The 17639-nt window shown below is 39.1% G+C and overlaps 1 protein-coding gene across 2 annotated transcripts in view; it reads left to right on the top strand.

The window, feature by feature from the left end:
* The window catches only part of CTBP1 (C-terminal binding protein 1), a 40213-nt gene extending 22777 nt beyond the window's left edge, over window positions 1-17436 (top strand). Inside the window, exons 4-8 of one of the 2 annotated variants that reach the window (XM_009878343.1) lie at window positions 1343-1557; window positions 5531-5661; window positions 7707-7834; window positions 10691-10808; window positions 16174-17436. In XM_009878343.1, the coding sequence (XP_009876645.1) occupies window positions 1343-1557; window positions 5531-5661; window positions 7707-7834; window positions 10691-10808; window positions 16174-16360 (779 nt within the window). In that variant the 3' untranslated portion in view covers window positions 16361-17436. The remainder of the gene's footprint in view (window positions 1-1342; window positions 1558-5530; window positions 5662-7706; window positions 7835-10690; window positions 10809-16173) is intronic. The other variant, XM_009878344.1, reaches the window with a different exon arrangement.
* Window positions 17437-17639: the final 203 nt, after the last annotated feature.

The raw sequence follows: 17639 nt of genomic DNA, 5'->3' as shown, positions 1-17639 counted from the left end.
GCTGAAAATTGTCTAATTCAAGTTTATAAGAAACAGCTTGGAAAGCAAACAAATAATGTGTATGCAAGTGTTGTAATAAAGATTTTGAAGAGTATTCTAACTTGTTGCCCCCAAAGAAAAGCAGATGGCCCCCATCAGATTGACATACTGCTTTTAATATTCCAAGCACATCTGTCACTAAGTACTGCAGAATTGCTGTGTTCAGGTTAAATGATCAAAAAACATTCCTGAGACTTCTTAAGTTTTATTCAAAGAAAGACTGAAAAAGGAGGGAAATCCCTTCAAGTGCCATTGGAAAGATATGGGGATTCCCTGTGTTAATTTGATGCTTTTTTGAAGAAACTAGGATGTTATAAAAGAAAACTTGCTGAATAATTTTTTTTAAATGAGCCACAATGATTGCAGTGTGTCTAGTTATGCTTTTGAAATGTCTTTAACATTAGTAATACTCCAAGATTAAGTATCCAGTGAGTAGTCTTCTAATCTGAGCAGTGTGTTGGTTCTCTTTCTTCAGAATACCTGTACTCACTAGCTGTACTTGCTCACTTTTTTTTTCCTCTTGTGTTTTACTGGTAGTGTGTCAAAGGGAAATAGACACCTCCTGATATATATGGTATGGAGTCATGTCCAAACAACAATTTCAGACACAGCTCTGAAATAAAGAAGGAAGGAGGAACGGAGAAAAGCTAAGGTTAATGTGAATACCAAATGGTATTGCACTCTTCTTTACTAGATGCTGTTTGATGGACTGTATTTATTCATCATTTAAGTAGATGGATGCAAAATCTTTTAGTGCCTGAGATGACCAGATTCTTTTTTGACATTTTAACATTGACAAGAGGTTATTCAGAGTGAAAGAAAATACTAGTTCAGAAAGGAGATTCTGTGCATTGAGAATCGTTGAGCTTCAGATTAAACAAATTATCTTTTATTGCATCCAGTTTTGAGGGTTAATTGTATAGCCTTACATTAAAGCCAGCTGGTCTGACACAGTTAAGAGTAAGTCCTTGGCAGGATGCATTCACAAGCAGTAGTGTTTCACCATAAACAGGCCCAGCAGGCAAATCCTTGTATTGCACACAGATTATTGCAGATTACGTGACATCTTCTGGCATTTCAGATTTCTGCCTGCAAAAGGTGCAAACTTTCTGCTTTGTTTCCAAGAGTGTAAAATGGCCCAGATGTAACATTTCTGATCTCGGTGGTGATTTCAAGTGGGATGGGAACCACCTCTTTTCTTACCCTCTTCCAGTTGCTGGTTTGATAACAAGCCATTGCAATGAGGAGGAGGTTACCTTAGACCAGCTGCTTCTGTTCTCATTGTGTGTTTATCTTGTTCTAGGGCGTGTTGGACAAGCGGTAGCACTACGTGCCAAAGCCTTTGGCTTCAGTGTGATTTTCTATGACCCATACCTCTCGGATGGCATGGAGCGTGCTCTGGGACTGCAGCGGGTGAGCACTTTGCAGGACCTGCTGTTCCACAGTGACTGTGTTACCCTGCACTGCAACTTGAATGAACACAATCATCATCTTATTAACGACTTCACCATAAAGCAGGTAATAATCTCTGTGGGCACCCGCCATACCAGTGCTGATTGCTGACTGGGTAGCGTTTGTTTATGTACACAGGCAGATTCTTGTTCAAAAGGGATTTATCTGATACTGCTTTGAGATCAAGCAAGTTTATAACTGATTAGGTAATAGCTGGTGGCTTATGCATTGTTGCTTTTATTGTCTCTTTTGCTCAGTAACATCACGTTTAAAAATAATATGTTGTTCTTAACATTGCTCAGATGTAATGAAGTTGCATTTATGTATAAGCACTTTTTCTGTGTCTGCTTCCTTTACCTGTGTGTTTTCAGGTAGCTGTTTCTGCCTTTCACGCTTGTTCTTCAGTTTGAGTTCTTTAGGTGTACTTTAAGGATTATGACTAAATGGCTCCCCCCTGTGCTCAGTCCTGATGCTTGCAGAGCGCTTCGTGGATGGATCACATTTACAGCATTGCATTATTTGGAAAAATAATGTTTCTTGGAGTTAGCACTAACCTAAACCTAAAGTTTTAGGTAATACTAAAATAATTTCGAAATCTAGGTGCAGTAACTGCTCCATTGTTGACTACTTTAGTGATAAGCTAATTTCAAAATCTAGGTGTAGTAACTGCTCTATTATTGACTAATTTGGTAGTAAATTACCGTTAAATGTCTAGCTTCTGACTCCAGCTCGATGAAGGTAACAGCCAGAAGCGTAACGTTTAGATGTAAGAATGTAGATAGTGTAGAGGAAAGAAAGTCTTAAGATGTAATAGTTGATTTCGCTGTTCTTTATATACACAGTATTTGTATGTATTGGTAACAATGTCAGTACCACTCTTGTGCAGTAAAATCATTGCTTGGCTTCTGAGAAATAGTTTGTACCTACTACTCTTGAGTTTAGGAGAACTGAAGTAATTACTGAATGTGTTCAGCAGTCATGTAGGATCATGGCAAAGAACTGAGTCTTAACACGCATCTGGATTTGAGAGTTTAGGGATTTTACAGATCCATCTCAGCATAAAACCTGGATTTGTGATATAAAACTCTAAAAAGTTAAGAAGTTTAAAATACACATCTCTGAGAGATCAGAGCTCTGTTACCCTGCCCTTAACATTCTCTTTTGTTGTGTGCTCAGGTAATTTAATGGTTATTACATGGTTAGATGTGTTTGCAAGGAGACATCTAGACCCAAACAGAATCGCACTGAATTCAGTGGGACCATCTGGAGGGTTAGCTGTGGTCACTCCTTATCCAGTGGGCTGTGAAATTTAGGCCAGTCTTATCACAGAAAGGTTTTGAGTAGAGGTAGTTAAATGCAAAGAGCTTTGGAGAGGGATTAGTGTGTTAGCCAGAGAAACAATCCAAACAAAACACGTTAAAACTGAGTGATACCAACTGTAATGAAATGCGTATAATAAAGTCTCTACTGGAAAGATTCTCTTAAGCATTTATCTTGCTATTTGCTATCCTTTACGATTAAAGCAAGGATTAAATTGTTATAATCTAGTTCTTGCTTCAGATAAAAGTTTGGATGAAGCAGTCTGTATTGTAACAGCTGATGCAAAAGCCATAAAATTTTAACACCTTTGCTTAGTTTGTGCAGAACAGATCTTCTGAATATGTATCAAAAGGAGCAGAATAGCTTTTTTAGGCTGACAGATGTTAGAGTTGGCCTAAAATTTGAGAGAACTTTGCACGCCACTTTTGTCCGATATTGCGTGCTCGTGTAATAACCAGTTTTAAAAAAGAGAAGTATGATGCATCTCATTTTGCTGAAGTCTCACCCTGAATTTTGTTCAGAATCTGAAATTACATAACCTTAAAATGTCCTTGAAAATTTGGTGTCGGTCTTCTCTTTCAGTAGTTTTTCTCTTTAATTAGTCAGCATTCTGCCTAGCCGTCACGCTTGGCCTTGTAAGTCCCAGAGCAGCTCAGAGAAGTGTTTCAAGCTTGTGTTTATTGAGCCCATGGTAATCGAGTGCTCTCATGAGATGCTGAGGTCGTCTTTAGTTTTACAGACTGCAGTTTAAACTCAATACGTGTTCAAAGCAGCTATGCAGGTTTTGTGCAGGTGAATTTAACAGTCGTCAGCAGTTGTGGCTGTGAAGCTCTTCCAAGCTTCCATCTGTTGTTAAGGGTCATCTCCAGCTGCATCCACCCTTACGGTTTATCGTGAGTCACGTAATTCATTCCCACTACAACGCGTTTATGCAGCCGTATTCTGTTTGATTTGGACTTGTCTTACCTAGTACTAGCTTTATAGTTTTATACATACTGCTAAAATGAAAACTCAAGCAATGTTATTAAGGTTGGCCAGAAGATTTAGCAGGCTTCGCTTTGATGAAAATTTTCCAGTCCTTCAAAGGGCGTATAAATACACTAGGCTGTACTTAAAACTTAGATTATCTGTTTGCAGGAGCAGAGAAATAAGGAAGGTATCTGAGCTCCCATAAGCCTACGTGGCATGTCAGCCCAGCGGTGGGATTGTCACTCGGGTGAGCCCTCCTGGGCCAGTTTTGATCCAGTTCTCTCAGGTGTCTCAACTAGTGGAGATGCTATGATAGTTCCCATCAGGAACATCTTGTTGCTACTAGACCAACTTAAGAACGTGCCACTGTTTCTTCACTGTTCTTCTTCCCAAGTTAATTACATAAAACTGAAAGAAGTAGCCCTGAGTTCTGCTCCTGTAAGCGGTCTTGCATTTTACTATACAGACCAACAGATAGTTCTCCTGTAAGCCCAGGAGTCTGCAAATGGGCAGAGGCAGGGCCACGCTAAACTCGGTGAGTTGGCCGGTAAAATATGCTTTGGTTTTTCTTCTTACAACCTTACTGCAAGCATACGCACGTTAATTGTTTACTGTTTCCTGTGACCTCATGTAAAAAAGCTCTTGTAGCTGACTTTCATCCAGACCTCCTTGTTCATGAATTTGGTATTTCAGATCAGCCTTTCAGCATAAGAATCCAAGTCCATCAGCTTTAGTTTGATGCGTAGGTTTCGAGTAGTTGACTTAGTGTCAAAATACCAGGGTTTTCTTGCTCTTAGGGTGAGAGATGGACTCAATACTAGACGAGTTTTTTATTATTCATCTTCACTGTGGTTCCTGCTCTTCATACACTTACCTTCTTGCCCAGAAATGCTTCTGAGATCAGAAGCTCTGTTTGAGATAGCTGTTAAAAAGATGAAATATTAGGGTGGCTGGAAGCAGGAGGTAGTAATTTATTTGTTTTTTCCTGTACCATCTCTCTTATTTAAACGACCACTTTGTTTTCATGTTGTGGATATATCGTGGTGTAAATTCTTGCAGTTCTCCCCACACTGTGTCATCTACAATGCTAATCTGCACAATGCACAGCACAGCTTCTCTCCTGGGCACACAGCGTTCTCAACCAAATTCATTTTCATGCCTTTTAATTGAATAATATAGGGATTCTTTAGACCTTTATTTGAAAAGTCTCACAGGGAGGAGGAAGCTGAAGTAACAAAAATAAATAAAACATGGCTCTACTGTGTTTAGGCAACTAAAGGGAAAAGTGTTTGAAAATCCAAAAGCATTGATTTTTTTTAAAAATTCATGTAGGCACTTACTTGTGTGAAAGTTGAAAACCTCAAAATATGAATTTGTTTAAGAATGTGCTGTAGTTTCTGTCTCATGCAATTTCACAGTGAAATAAAAAGGCATAAAATGATGTGTCACTTTCATATGCACAGTTGTATCTTTTGATCATGTTACTGCACAGTATCTGAAATGATGCTTCTATTAAAAGACAGTAGTTACAAGAAAAAATAAGGTTATTAAGTGCTGTGAAATAGCATTTTATATTAGAAGCATCACATTTTGTGGTACTTTCCAGTGAAAAGGGAAGACAATTGTTACAGGTTAAACCAGCTGAATAGCCTTTGATGTAATGGATGCTTCTTTTGAGTAAAAAATAATGCCACAACGATTTTATTTCATTTATTTTTATTTCATCATTCTTGTTTTTAACTTTCCCTAGATGAGACAAGGGGCTTTCCTGGTCAACACAGCTCGAGGTGGGTTAGTAGACGAAAAAGCACTTGCACAGGCCCTGAAGGAAGGAAGGATACGAGGGGCAGCCTTAGATGTACATGAGTCAGAACCATTCAGGTGCTTTTCCTTTTCTTTTCTTTTTATTTTGTTCACTTTCTTATTTTTAAGTCTTAGTGCATGATACAATCAACAGCAACAAGTAAATTGAGTTTTCCCTTCATTTGGTAGCTAAATCCTCCTTAGTAAAGCAACATGAATCTGTGCAGCACTGGGCTAATGCAAATGTTGATGGAGCTTGTGTATGTGTATTGTCACTGGTGCAGCTCTGGGGGCATCTCATGTTGATACCTGAACCGACTCTGTCGGAAGGCAAAGAGTTGAGATTTGGTGTGAGAAATAACTATTTCATGACACCTTTCTGGACAACAAGACATACCTTTTGTCCAGATTGCCTCTGCAGGAAAGCCATGGATGTAACAGGTTGCAAAAAAAGACAGCGAGTGTGGCCAGAGTGCAGGTTCTGTTTTGGTTTCCCCCTTGTCAGGGGAGTACTAACGCTGCTGCCGTTCATGGAGCTGGCAGCACATCCTTCATTTTCGAATGACACTGGGAAGTCAGTGGTACATTTTAGGCAGAAATGTACGACTCCTCCAAGCTGCATTGGTATTACGATAGCAGCACTCCTGATCAGAAACAAGCCTATTTGATACATCCTTGAGTCTTGAGCCTGATTTCAGAGCTAGAGTTACAAGAAGAGTCTGCTATAGCTCAGTGCTTGTGTGTGACAAGCCTTTTCGGTTGTTCTGTCTGGGCAGGGAGAAATGTTAATTTTAACTGAAACAATCCACAGAAGTTTTTGAAGAGGAGCAGATTCAGGACTTGAGGGCAGGTTTTAAAGGCTAGAGAGAGGACAGTCTCTCGTATCAGCTGGAGAAGAACGGAAGCAGATTATTTTTTTTATTATACGTCAGCTGAGACACAATGCCACATCACAAATATTTAATCTTATTTATGCATACCCTGCATTCATTTACTTCTAAATGTGGTCATTACAATGCAGTAGTGCTGTGCAAAGCCAAAGTCTGACAGCTCGAGGGACTTCCAGCTACGTATATTCTTCCCAGTTCAGATCTCAGATCTGCACGAGCAGGCCGATGCACCTCTAGGAAGCCCCATTTACTGCATGGAGATGCCATCTGCAGAGATTCAGTTGCAGGATTGCAGCCACAATTTCCTTTGGCATCAGTGCTGCATGTCTATCTGATCACAGCATGCACCTCTCTATTCAAGAGTTTTGCCAGATATTCCGATGTTTATTGAAATGCAGATGGAATCTGTCATTTCATGAATTATGACCAAGTCTGAAAGCAAACTTCTGTCTTAAAATATTTGTTCTCCTGTTGTTACAATTGACTGTAAGATTATTAAAACTGGAAATAAATAGGAGGAGCAAGTTTCCATTATTTTTGGTTTCCTTACTCTGGATCTGTGATAGCATTTTAACTCAGATTTATTGCATCCTCTGAAAATCGGTCTGTAAAGTAAATTTCCTTCGTTCTGTGGAGTTTCTATAAAGGAACGGGAAAGAAAAAATAGTTAAAAATAATGGAAAAAAATAACTGAATTACCAAAAAAAGTTGAGGCTGCTGATGGACATTTCATATTTGGAAATAATTGTAGGATTTTTTTGTCTTCAAATGATTTAAGTGTCACGTTAACAGTGACTCTTGAGAGAACAGACTTTGTTGGCTGATGCAGTAAAACTGATGAGAAGGACGAATGGGATGGCATCCGGAATTGATTTGGGTCTTGCTTTATGCATTTCTGCACCAGAACTGAAGTGGCAGTGGCTGTAGTTGGCAATAAGTGCATTGGACAGAAGCTAATGTTGCTGCTATACTTAGGTTCTACCCTCTGAGGTTATGGGAGGTGATTGTTCTTTATTTATACCATGGATAGTGTATTCAGTTAATTGTCAGAATTAAACCCAAATCCAACAAGGAAGAGAAGTGCAATTCTTTTCTGTTGTAGAAATTAATCTGTGAATGTACAAATCCATCTGGATCCTCCCCCTTTTTTCCTCTATCCTCTCCTCCCCCCCACCCCCTTTCCCCCAACCCAGTATTTTTTGTCATTTGATCTTGTTTTAAATCTTCATTTAGCTTTAGTCAGGGCCCCTTGAAGGACGCACCAAACCTGATCTGTACCCCACATGCAGCCTGGTATAGTGAACAAGCCTCGATTGAGATGCGGGAGGAAGCAGCACGAGAGATCCGAAGGGCCATCACAGGTACTAACTCACTCTATTAGCTCCTTCACTGCTTACTGGTTTTTCACAAACTTTTTCATTCTTTGGTCTTGAAAGATACTGAAAAGAGCTGACCTTAGGATTTGTTTACCACTTCTGATCTTTGGAGTACAGAAACAACCAAGAACTGCAACAGATCGCTTTGGAGGTTCATTGGAATTGCAGAGAAGGCAGTCGCTCTAAAATAAGTGCTTTTTCCATGTAACAGAAATGTGACAAATCTGCCTTTTTGGGTTGTTTTTGTTGCTTGTAAATATTACTCATTTGATGGGTTTGACTGCAAGTCATCCAGGTGTTGCTGGTGTCTTTCATCACAGGTTCTCAGTGTCCCCTTATACTTGTTGTGAGTAGTTCCGCTTCCTTTATTCTTTTCTCTTAGGCTCCTTTGTATTTGGCAGAGTTCATCCAAATTTGTCGTAGAAGACAGTCTGGAATTTCAGTGTCTTTAAGGCTGTAGCATTCAGAGATAAAGCATCCAGAGCTTCATGCTGTTCCTAGTAATGCTCATATCCCAATAACTCATTTACTACGTCAAAATAAAGTTTCCACTATTTTCTTGGGAGGGTACTCTTATTTCAGACGGTCCTCTCTTTAAAGCATTACTAAAGGAGTCTGGCATTTTAAAGAGCAAAGTCTCTTTGTTATATAACTACCATGTAATTGTAAAACGTTCACATAAGAGAAAACAGTTACATCTCAAACACGCACTGCTAATAAGTAAAATGAGAAGAGTGAGCCATTTGGCATTGGTTTGAATCCCTTGTAGCCTAAAATAAAAGGAAGGATTTTCGTGCTGGAAAATGATTCATTAAGCACTAATGTTCTCTCTTTAGTGGGACTTTGCTGTTTCCCCCTTGGCAATATAGGCTGAATGCTCTGCAGACATGAAGGACCATCTGTGTCACCTTGAGAGTAGCTCGGTGCCAACGCGCTGCTCCGCTACACAAAAAGCCCTGGCAGTAGCCTTTCCTGTATCTTGTGCTGAGAGGGGCCGAGCAATTTACTTTCATTTATAGCCTGTGCAGAAAAATTCTCCTCTGGATAGTGATTAAAGGCACTTCTTAAAGGACAATTCAGGTCAGGAATTTACAGGACTATTTCTCTGTTTGGGAAGTAACTTAAGGAGTCTGACCATCCCTTTGCTGGAATTAGTCCTTGTGCTTAGACTCCAGAGGAACTCTTAATAGCACATTAATTAAGTTGTTGTATAGCTATTGCCTGCTCCCAAATAGGTGAGATTGCACAAACCAGCGCAGGATGCCTGCCTGGAGGATGACTGGTGTGCAAATAAGCATTAATAGACAAAAGATCTGAAAAGTGCCTAAGTGTCAGCGCTGCAGAGCTCGTTTTATGTTAAATACTGTGCAGTAGCCCAAACGTGTACCTGGGACAACAGATCTGTATTTTCTTCAAGTCCATGATTGTGCTGTCGGCGATCTAAATCACGGATTTATATTGAAGCTGTCAGCGCGTCCCTGTTTGCACGTGGTTTGTAGTAAGATCCAGCTGAGCCCAGCGTTAAGGGGGTGAGAACAACATTGGATTGCAGTGAAACAAATGGAGGAAAGGTACTGGAAGTGTGGGATAAAGCTGGACATGCAAAAGCCCTAGGGGAACGCAGAGGAGAGAGGGTGTAGAGGGAAGTAATTGGACAAAGGTGTGCAATCAAGGCAGGCAGGCTCTTGCTGCTCTCTGACAATAAAGATGGTTAAGTCGTTCTGCTGTTACCAGAAAGTCAGTGATGTTCTCATACATAAAGATAATAAACAGAGATTAAATATACTTAAATATATTTTTGAACATCAAAATATTCAAGGTGTTTGAATAAGGAGGACCACTGAAAAGAGTAATGGAAGAAATAGGAATTGAAAAGATCGTTAGAACCTTAAAATAAACAAGCAAACAAATACTGTTTTGTAAGGGGAGACTAGTAGAACGTTCCTACGGAAGTTAGAAAGCTCAGGAACGAGAGGGGCAAGGAAGAAGACATGATTACAGTTGGAAAATACTTTAGAAAGTTAAACAGAAGAAGATAGATACTCTTTATGGACAATTTTGGCAGAACTTCAGGTGAATGCGTATTTCAGCTAAATTTAGAAGATGATTTCTAATTAGGAAATCAATAGCAATTCACCCATAATAGGGCATGAACCTTATCTTCTTTAGTGTTCAACTAAGAAGACCTTTTGGCTTGTGCATAGGAGACGTGGGAAGTTTTAGTGACATAAGTGCATGTCCTGGAGTTAACAAGTATTTGATAGGATCTGCTAGACAAAGAGCAATTCTGTGAAAAGGCGCTTTTACAGCCCCATTGTGGCCAGGCTGCTGGGTAGAAAGAGCAGAGGCAGAGTACTGAAGTCCCTGATCCAATTTCCAGTAGGAAATTGGAGAAAAATAGCCCAAATTCTTTAAAGATGGAGCATGGTCAGATTTTGAAAGCATTGCTGGAGTGCTGTTGGACTAGAGTGGAGGAAAGTTAAAAGACGGAGAGCCAGGAGGCTACATTACTGAACTTGAGTGGCAGCCATGCTCTATATTCAAATTTTTGCACCTTGGAAGGCCTGGATCGTGTTGATTATGATTTTGTTGAGGCCCTGAATGCAAAAAAAACAGAAGCAGAGAAATAAAAATTATGCAGAGCGTTTTAGCCGTTGTTCGCTAAGTCTCAGACAAAAGGAGAACAGTGAGGATCAAACGTAAGCTCCTGGTGAGGCTTAATATATTGATTTAAATATGCAAACATTTATAACTATTATTAACTTGGATACATTAAGAACATAAGGCATCCATTTTTTATGGCTTTTTTTTTTTTCTTTCCTCTCCCTCCTTTCATCCCAGGTCGTATTCCAGACAGTCTGAAAAACTGTGTTAACAAAGATCATTTGAATGCAGCTACGCATTGGGCCAGCATGGATCCCGGAGTTGTTCATCCAGAGCTTAATGGTGCTGCATACAGGTAAGCGTGCTGCAGTTATAAAAGAAATACCTTCTTAATTCAGTGTTAGGTACTCAAAAATAAATAAAAGACCTTCTATTAATAAATGAAGTGGGTTTGGATTGGGTCCCAGTCACATTGTTTTCTTAATTGTTGCATTCAGGAGAGCAATCTTGTTTTCCTAGTTGAAGTCAGTCATGCAGTGTGTAAGTGTGTTTCTTTTTCTTTTTTTCTGTGGTTACTAATATCTGAAAAATGTGCAGTGTTTTGTATATTCAAGTGAAACAATTCTGGTCATCTCCAGTGAGTGCAGTTGATGTTTCTTTTGCTGAAGGTAGTGAAGCAGCAGTAGGTTACAGAAAGACTTTCAATAATAAACTGGTTATGTGGGTTTGTGGCCTCCAGATACATGAGAGAAGAAATTACTGACTGCAGTGGAATAGCCTGTGGTGATTATGAAAATATGTTTAAAATAGTGTTTTCTAAATTATACGTGTAATTTTTAAGCAAAAGTGTTTGAGGGACTTGATCTGTGTATTCTCAATCGTGAAAGCAACCCTTAACTAATTAATAGAAAGGAGCAATTTTTTTACATCTGTGTACGTTTCTTTGTTACTTTATGTGCTTGAGAGTCTGTTTGTGTCTCTTTATCCCTTGCAGCTGTTCTAGCAGCAGGTTTTTCCTAGTAGCCAGCTTCACACAACTTTCACTTACGAAAAACGTCGCAATTTTTTATCTTCCAGTGTGGTATTTACTCCTAAGTAGGATGAAGGTGACTGAGAAAGCCACAAACAGCTGCTTCCCTCAATGCCTTGAGGGAAGGGACAGTGCAGTCCTTTTGTAATTTTTTTCTATACCTCTCTGTCCTACTCTTTACGCTGTCCTTCTTCGTACATCTCTCTTATCTTTGTCCTTCTTTGGGACAGATACAGGAATTTTTTGTGTGTGTATTACCCCATATGAAAACTCAGCTGTGCGCTGCTGAAAAGTGAAGCAAAGCTCGCTTCTCCCAGTCACTTCCAGTAGTCTCATCCGAAAGGGATGGAGAGATGACAGAGGGAACATCACCACCCTCTGCCATAATCTCCGTGGCAGTAGCTGTAAGTGCTCCAAAGGAAAAGAATAATTTAATTTGATCAACATATTTCACATCATGTCAAGATGTTGATTTTTAGAAAAACTTCCTGTAGCCCTAAACATCTGAAGAATGGTGGTTTTATTTGCTTAAATGAAAAGTTCAAGCACCTGTGTTCACCTGCACACAGCGTGTGGTTTGATTGCCTTCGGTTTGGAGGACTCGGGGTCGAGCTGAACGCAATTGAAGTGTAAAAGCAGGTGTTGCTGAACTGGGGTAATAACTCCAACCCTGTCGTGGCACTTAGGAACAGGATTGCCTGCCCAAATAAAATGGTTTGTTCTCGGTTTGGGGGTCACAGGTCCAGCAGAAGCAGACTTCACAGCTAGAAATGGATTGTAGCAGAAATGGTTTAGAGTTAATGATTTACAAGGTAAAGACCATATATATTTAATTGAAGCCAAATAAACACAGAGCTGAATGCATTTTTTTAAGGCATCGTTTCAGTAATTTTTTTCTGTAAAGGAAATTCATTGTAAAGAAATTCTGGCTTCACAGTTCTTCTTAAAAGCAAAATAAAACTCGTTTTGGAAATTTTAAGGGGTGAAGTTATGTCATACAACAAATATTAAAAGCTTTTTTTGGAGAGGTGATAGAACAGTGTGTGAGTGTGGGTGAAGGCAGTTATTATTTTGTGAAATATAAAATATGCAGAACTTGAAGCTCAGGCATTATAAAGAAGCTGCTTTCATTAGCAGTGTTTGCTGATGTTTAATTCCTACCTGGATTAAGTACAGAATTTGAATTGATTGAAGCAAATTCTTCTGTCTTTTCTTTTCAGTCCAAGATTATGTTAAAGTGGCTGAGATCTGGAGTCTTTCACAGGCAGTATGATGTTTCAGATGTGCTAATAACTGTATCATAGTCATGTAATTGCATTAAAAGATAAGACCTGGGATAATAATTTATATGTTAAAAAATGCAAATGGCTCTTTCAGTGAACTAAAACTAACAAGACTATTTTATTATGGATATACTCATTTACTTATATTTTGATGTAGGACAGAACTCTTAAATTATCGTGTTATCAGAAGCAAAGAACATTGAGCATTCATCAGCAGAATATAATCTAGATCTGAATATCATCATATTCTGTGGAAAACAAAACCATTTACTATGTGAAATGCAAGACACCCTATCAACACAAAAGGTCATACAAATGAGATCTATCTCTGGATAGGTCTAATGATACTCCTGAGAAGGAGCTATTTGTAGTAATCTTGATGTAGTCGCATAAGGTACCCTGGGTTTGTTATTCCTGTGTATTTGTTACTGAGCTGCCTCTGCCATTTCCTGTGTCGCAGAGCGTGCAGGTTTTAGGCAAAGTGAAATCCAAGAGCCAGTAAACAGAAATTTTGCAATGTTGACATTTCTTCCTGCCTTCACACAGATAGATGATAAGAATATCCAGGTACTGAAGAGGTACTTGGTTGAGAACAGTTAGATGTTGACAATTAAGGAGTTATTTCATCTTGAGATAACAGCTTGCAGCTAAATTTTTAAGCTCTTGGGACAGACTCAGTTTCTTGAACAGAGCTTAACATAGTGCTTCTGTAGTTTAGCAATTAAAGTTACCTTTCATATTTTTCATCATAAATTAAGACAGTGGGAGAAGGAGAAGAAAGAGGATGAAGTAGCAGAGGGGGTATAACTGATCTCTCGCTTCTACTTTCACAAAAAATCTAATTCAGTGGACATGCTGCCTGGAAAACATTACAACTTCTTGCTGCCAGGGGAGGACGATTGGGAGCAACTTTGCGAAGTGCTGGAGGGAATGTATTTGCTGGTTAAGAATAGAGAAGCAAAAAATAGTGACATACGGGAAGGTTTGTGTAGGGTAGAGATGCCCATGTGTAGAGGCTGTTGAGTTTACACGCCCTCCTTTCAGACATATGCTTTGAACAACACCGATGATTAATTTAAAAAGTGACAAAAATTATGAAAAAAGCATGGCAAGATAGGGTTGGGACTTGTCAAGCACAGTACGGTTTCTGCAGAGGACTATGTTTTCTATATTTTGGCTACTGCCTCTGTAGTTTTTGGACAAGAAAGCAATTGTGGGGCTGTTGGATGTTGCTAGAAGTCTGTATGAAGCCTATGTCTGAGGAGTGGTGTTGACAGGTAGAATCACAATTGTTACAGCTTGGTGTCCAAGAGGAGCACTTTTATGTACAGAACGACTCTTTGGAGTCAAAGAAGAATTAGAGGTGCGTAGTTTGAATTGTTTCAAGTGCTTATACGGCATCTGTTAATGCTCCTGATCCAGCAGCATCCATTTTCACGAGAGGAGGCTCTAGCTTTTCTTCCTGAGGGAAGCAGTTTCAGGATTTGCTCTCTCCTTGATTTCTCCGAGCCCCATCATGTTCGTGCTCAGGGCATAAGTTGTTAGAAAGTTGACATTCTCTGTTGGAAACTGTTGCTGTGTTGAGCTTTCAAATGGAAGTTTTTGTCATTTCATGTTGTATTTTTTACAAAGCACCTGGAGTAACTGATAAGCTGCTTCAAAATTAAATTTAAATAAATAAAACAATACCCAGTCTGACAGTTTTCATAGGAATTGAAGCAAATTTGATTAATAAGATTCAAATGGAGGGACTGTAACAAGCAACTGATTCCATTAGCAACTGCAAATTAATTCTGAGGAACCTCTCTGGAGAAGGAATTAGCATAGGAAGCCCTGTAAATATGTGTCCAATTCGGAACAAAGTTCTCTGGCCCACAGGTGGTGTGATCTTTCACATAGTGCTTATCCATCCCAGATCCCAGTCAGTGAGACAGTCTGCAGGAATCTTTCCCAGGATGACCAGGCCAGTGTGTGGTGTCTTTGTGGTCGCTGTGCACCACTGGCACAGCATTTGCAAAAAGCCTTTCCCATGATGTTTCTGTGGTGGAAGGAAAAAGAACAAATAAATGTGCTTTCATCCATCTTTTTTCCTCCTCTGAGTTTTGCATAAGTTCTGCATAATATTCTCTCTGAGAGAACTTAGGATGAGCAGTACAAACATGCAGTACTTTAGAAAAGGTGCTACTGAAACGGAGTGAAATTTCCCGATGCATTCAGTGTTGGACTCCGATGAGAAGAAAATCAACGGCGGAATAATGTGACATTTGAAAAAGCTTGACAAGTCTGAAAGTGTCATTTCCCCCATTTAGTTCAAAGTAAATACTAGGGTAGCAGATGCTGTAGTGAGTAAGTGGTATGTTTGGGTGTTGAGGCTTTTAACTGGATAATGCTCTTGCTGGGATGCTCAGGCGTGCAGAAAATAGCAGGAGAGAACAAGGGAGGAGTGTGCGGTTTTGTGATGGTGAGAGGGGGGCAAAGGGCCAGTGTGAAGATAACTTGCAAATGGGTATTGAGGTACTTGGCTAAAAAGAAATTGTATTTTTGTTAAAAGTGTTCACATGTTGTTTGTATATGGCACTGTGAAAAAACAGTTGTTTATCAGTTGCTTCAGGACTGAAACAGTAGATTTGCAAGAGTTTTTTTAGCCTAATGGTATTAGAACTATTATAAAACCAAGCTGAATCAGAGGGTGGTTTTTTTGTTGAACTTGTGAAATACTTAGGCCTCAGTGTGCATCCAGACAAAGTAAGAAATCTTCAAAATAATCTGTAGTATTTTGTGGTTTTTTTCTTTCTTCTAATCAACCTAAAGCACTTGTCCTCTGTGTGACTAGTACTGGTTCTCTTGCAGGCAAGTTTGGTGCTGAAAATATTACTCGGGTGCAATAGGCTTGTGTTTGTCATCCTAAGAGTGTGTCAGTGTGATTGTTCTTTTGGGGAGCTGTCAGGACGTTAGGACTGCAAAATTAGTTTAAAGAAATACTTTTTCAAATGACAACAATGAAATTTTAAAATTTCTACATGAAAAGGAAAGAGAAAAAAAAAAATCTCCAAAGGTCAACTAGAAGAAAAGTCATAGAGAACAGACAGGTATTGCACACCCTTGCCTGAATTACTTCTTGTTGAGGCATAGTTTGAGAGGAGCAGTGATTCCGGGGTGTTTCCTTTGCTATTCAATCAGAAATCTGCAGAAACAAATCTAGCAAACCTTTATTTCTCATTTGGGTAAAATACAGCATCTTTGGTTTATTTAGCAGCATCTCTCTACTCATCTGGAGCTTAACCCACTGCCTTTCTCACTGGTCTGAAAACAAAAGCAGCTTCCCTGTCGCTCCAGAATGAGGCAAGGTGGGCTTTGGGGTGGGCGATGGCTTGGTTTTCATGTGTGGTCTCCTGTTCTTCTCTCAGCAGGTATCCCCCAGGCGTTGTAAGTGTGGCATCAACTGGCATACCTGCAGCAGTAGAAGGAATAGTCCCCAACCCCATGTCTTTATCACACGGCCTCCCTGCTGTAGCCCACCCGCCTCATGCTCCTTCGCCCGGCCAAACTGTCAAACCAGAAGCTGATAGAGACCACCCAAGCGACCAATTGTAGCCTACGAAAACAGCATTCCCAACATCGGCAAGTTCAACTTCAGCGTGTGGAAAACAAACAAAACATAACAAAACAAAACCCTGGATTTTGATTAAAGGCAAAACCATGAACTTAACAGGAGGAGATGATTATCGTTTTAGAAACTGGTCCAATATACAGTATAAAAGGAAAAGGTGGGAGACAAAAAGAAGATTTGGAAACATTTTTTCCTCCGTATAAATTGTAGTTTGTCCCTGTCCAGTGGACTGATTCACTGTTTCTGTGTCCTATGGGTTCTTTGTTAAGCAAGAGAAGTTAGTAGTTAATTATATCATGAATGTACTTGTCTGTGTACAGTTTTTAGAACATTAAAAAGGGTTTGTTTGCTTAGCTGTCAACAAGGAAAAACATAAGGGAGGCATTCAACAAACCAGTTTTGAGATTAAAAATCCTTTCTTTTATATTTTAAAACATGCCCAAAAATGAGGCAGTTGGCAAACTTCTCAGGACAATGAATTTTTCCCATTTTTCTTTCTACGCCGCACAGTGCATTGTTTTTTCTACCTGCTTGTCTTATTTTTTAGAATAATTTAGGAAACAAAAGAAAAACAGTTTCTCCTAATTTTGGCATGAATTCCCTTATTTCAAAATGAAAACAACCTTGCAAAGAGATTTTGAGGAAAAAAAAAAGGTTTTGTATAAACGAGCATTGTGCTTTTTGTCACCAGTTAAAGTATATATTATTGGTGGTATGCAGAAAAGGCACTAGACTACTGAAAAGTAGCAGCATTTCATTGCCTACATTGATTCCTTCCTGGTAATGTGGTAGGCTAGCAATATTTTTGGTTAAAAACATGTTTGTGACTGTAACCATTTGTATGAATTATTTTAAAGAAATAAAAATCCCAGACAAATATCATATGTGTAAAAATTTTTATTTCTAGTAACTGTTTATTCAACTTTTATTAGGTTTCTTAGCTGTAATTTTTAAACAGATGCTGTCAAGTATTTCATTTCTAGCTTTACTTTGCTCTCTGTTGTTTGTAATACTGTCTTGGAAGCTTGAAAAATAAAAAAAAATAATTCTTTCCGTACCATTTTTCCCTTTACATTTCGTAAATGTTGATCTTTTTTCCTGTGTTTCTAATGGAGTTTAAAATTAAGATGGATTTTGATTTGTACACCGGCATCGTCAGCTACAATATGGTAACAGCATTTATGCCACCACTGTGGGCAGAGCAGAGGAGGTACAACAGCAACACAACAGTAATAATAATAAACGTCTTTTGCCGAAGTCCAA

Source organism: Apaloderma vittatum, unplaced genomic scaffold (assembly GCF_000703405.1).
Source record: "Apaloderma vittatum isolate BGI_N311 unplaced genomic scaffold, ASM70340v1 scaffold4051, whole genome shotgun sequence".
In the NCBI taxonomy this organism is placed as follows: Eukaryota; Metazoa; Chordata; class Aves; order Trogoniformes; family Trogonidae; genus Apaloderma; species Apaloderma vittatum.
Note: the sequence above shows the minus strand (reverse complement) of the source record. Positions and strands in the feature narration are given on the sequence as shown.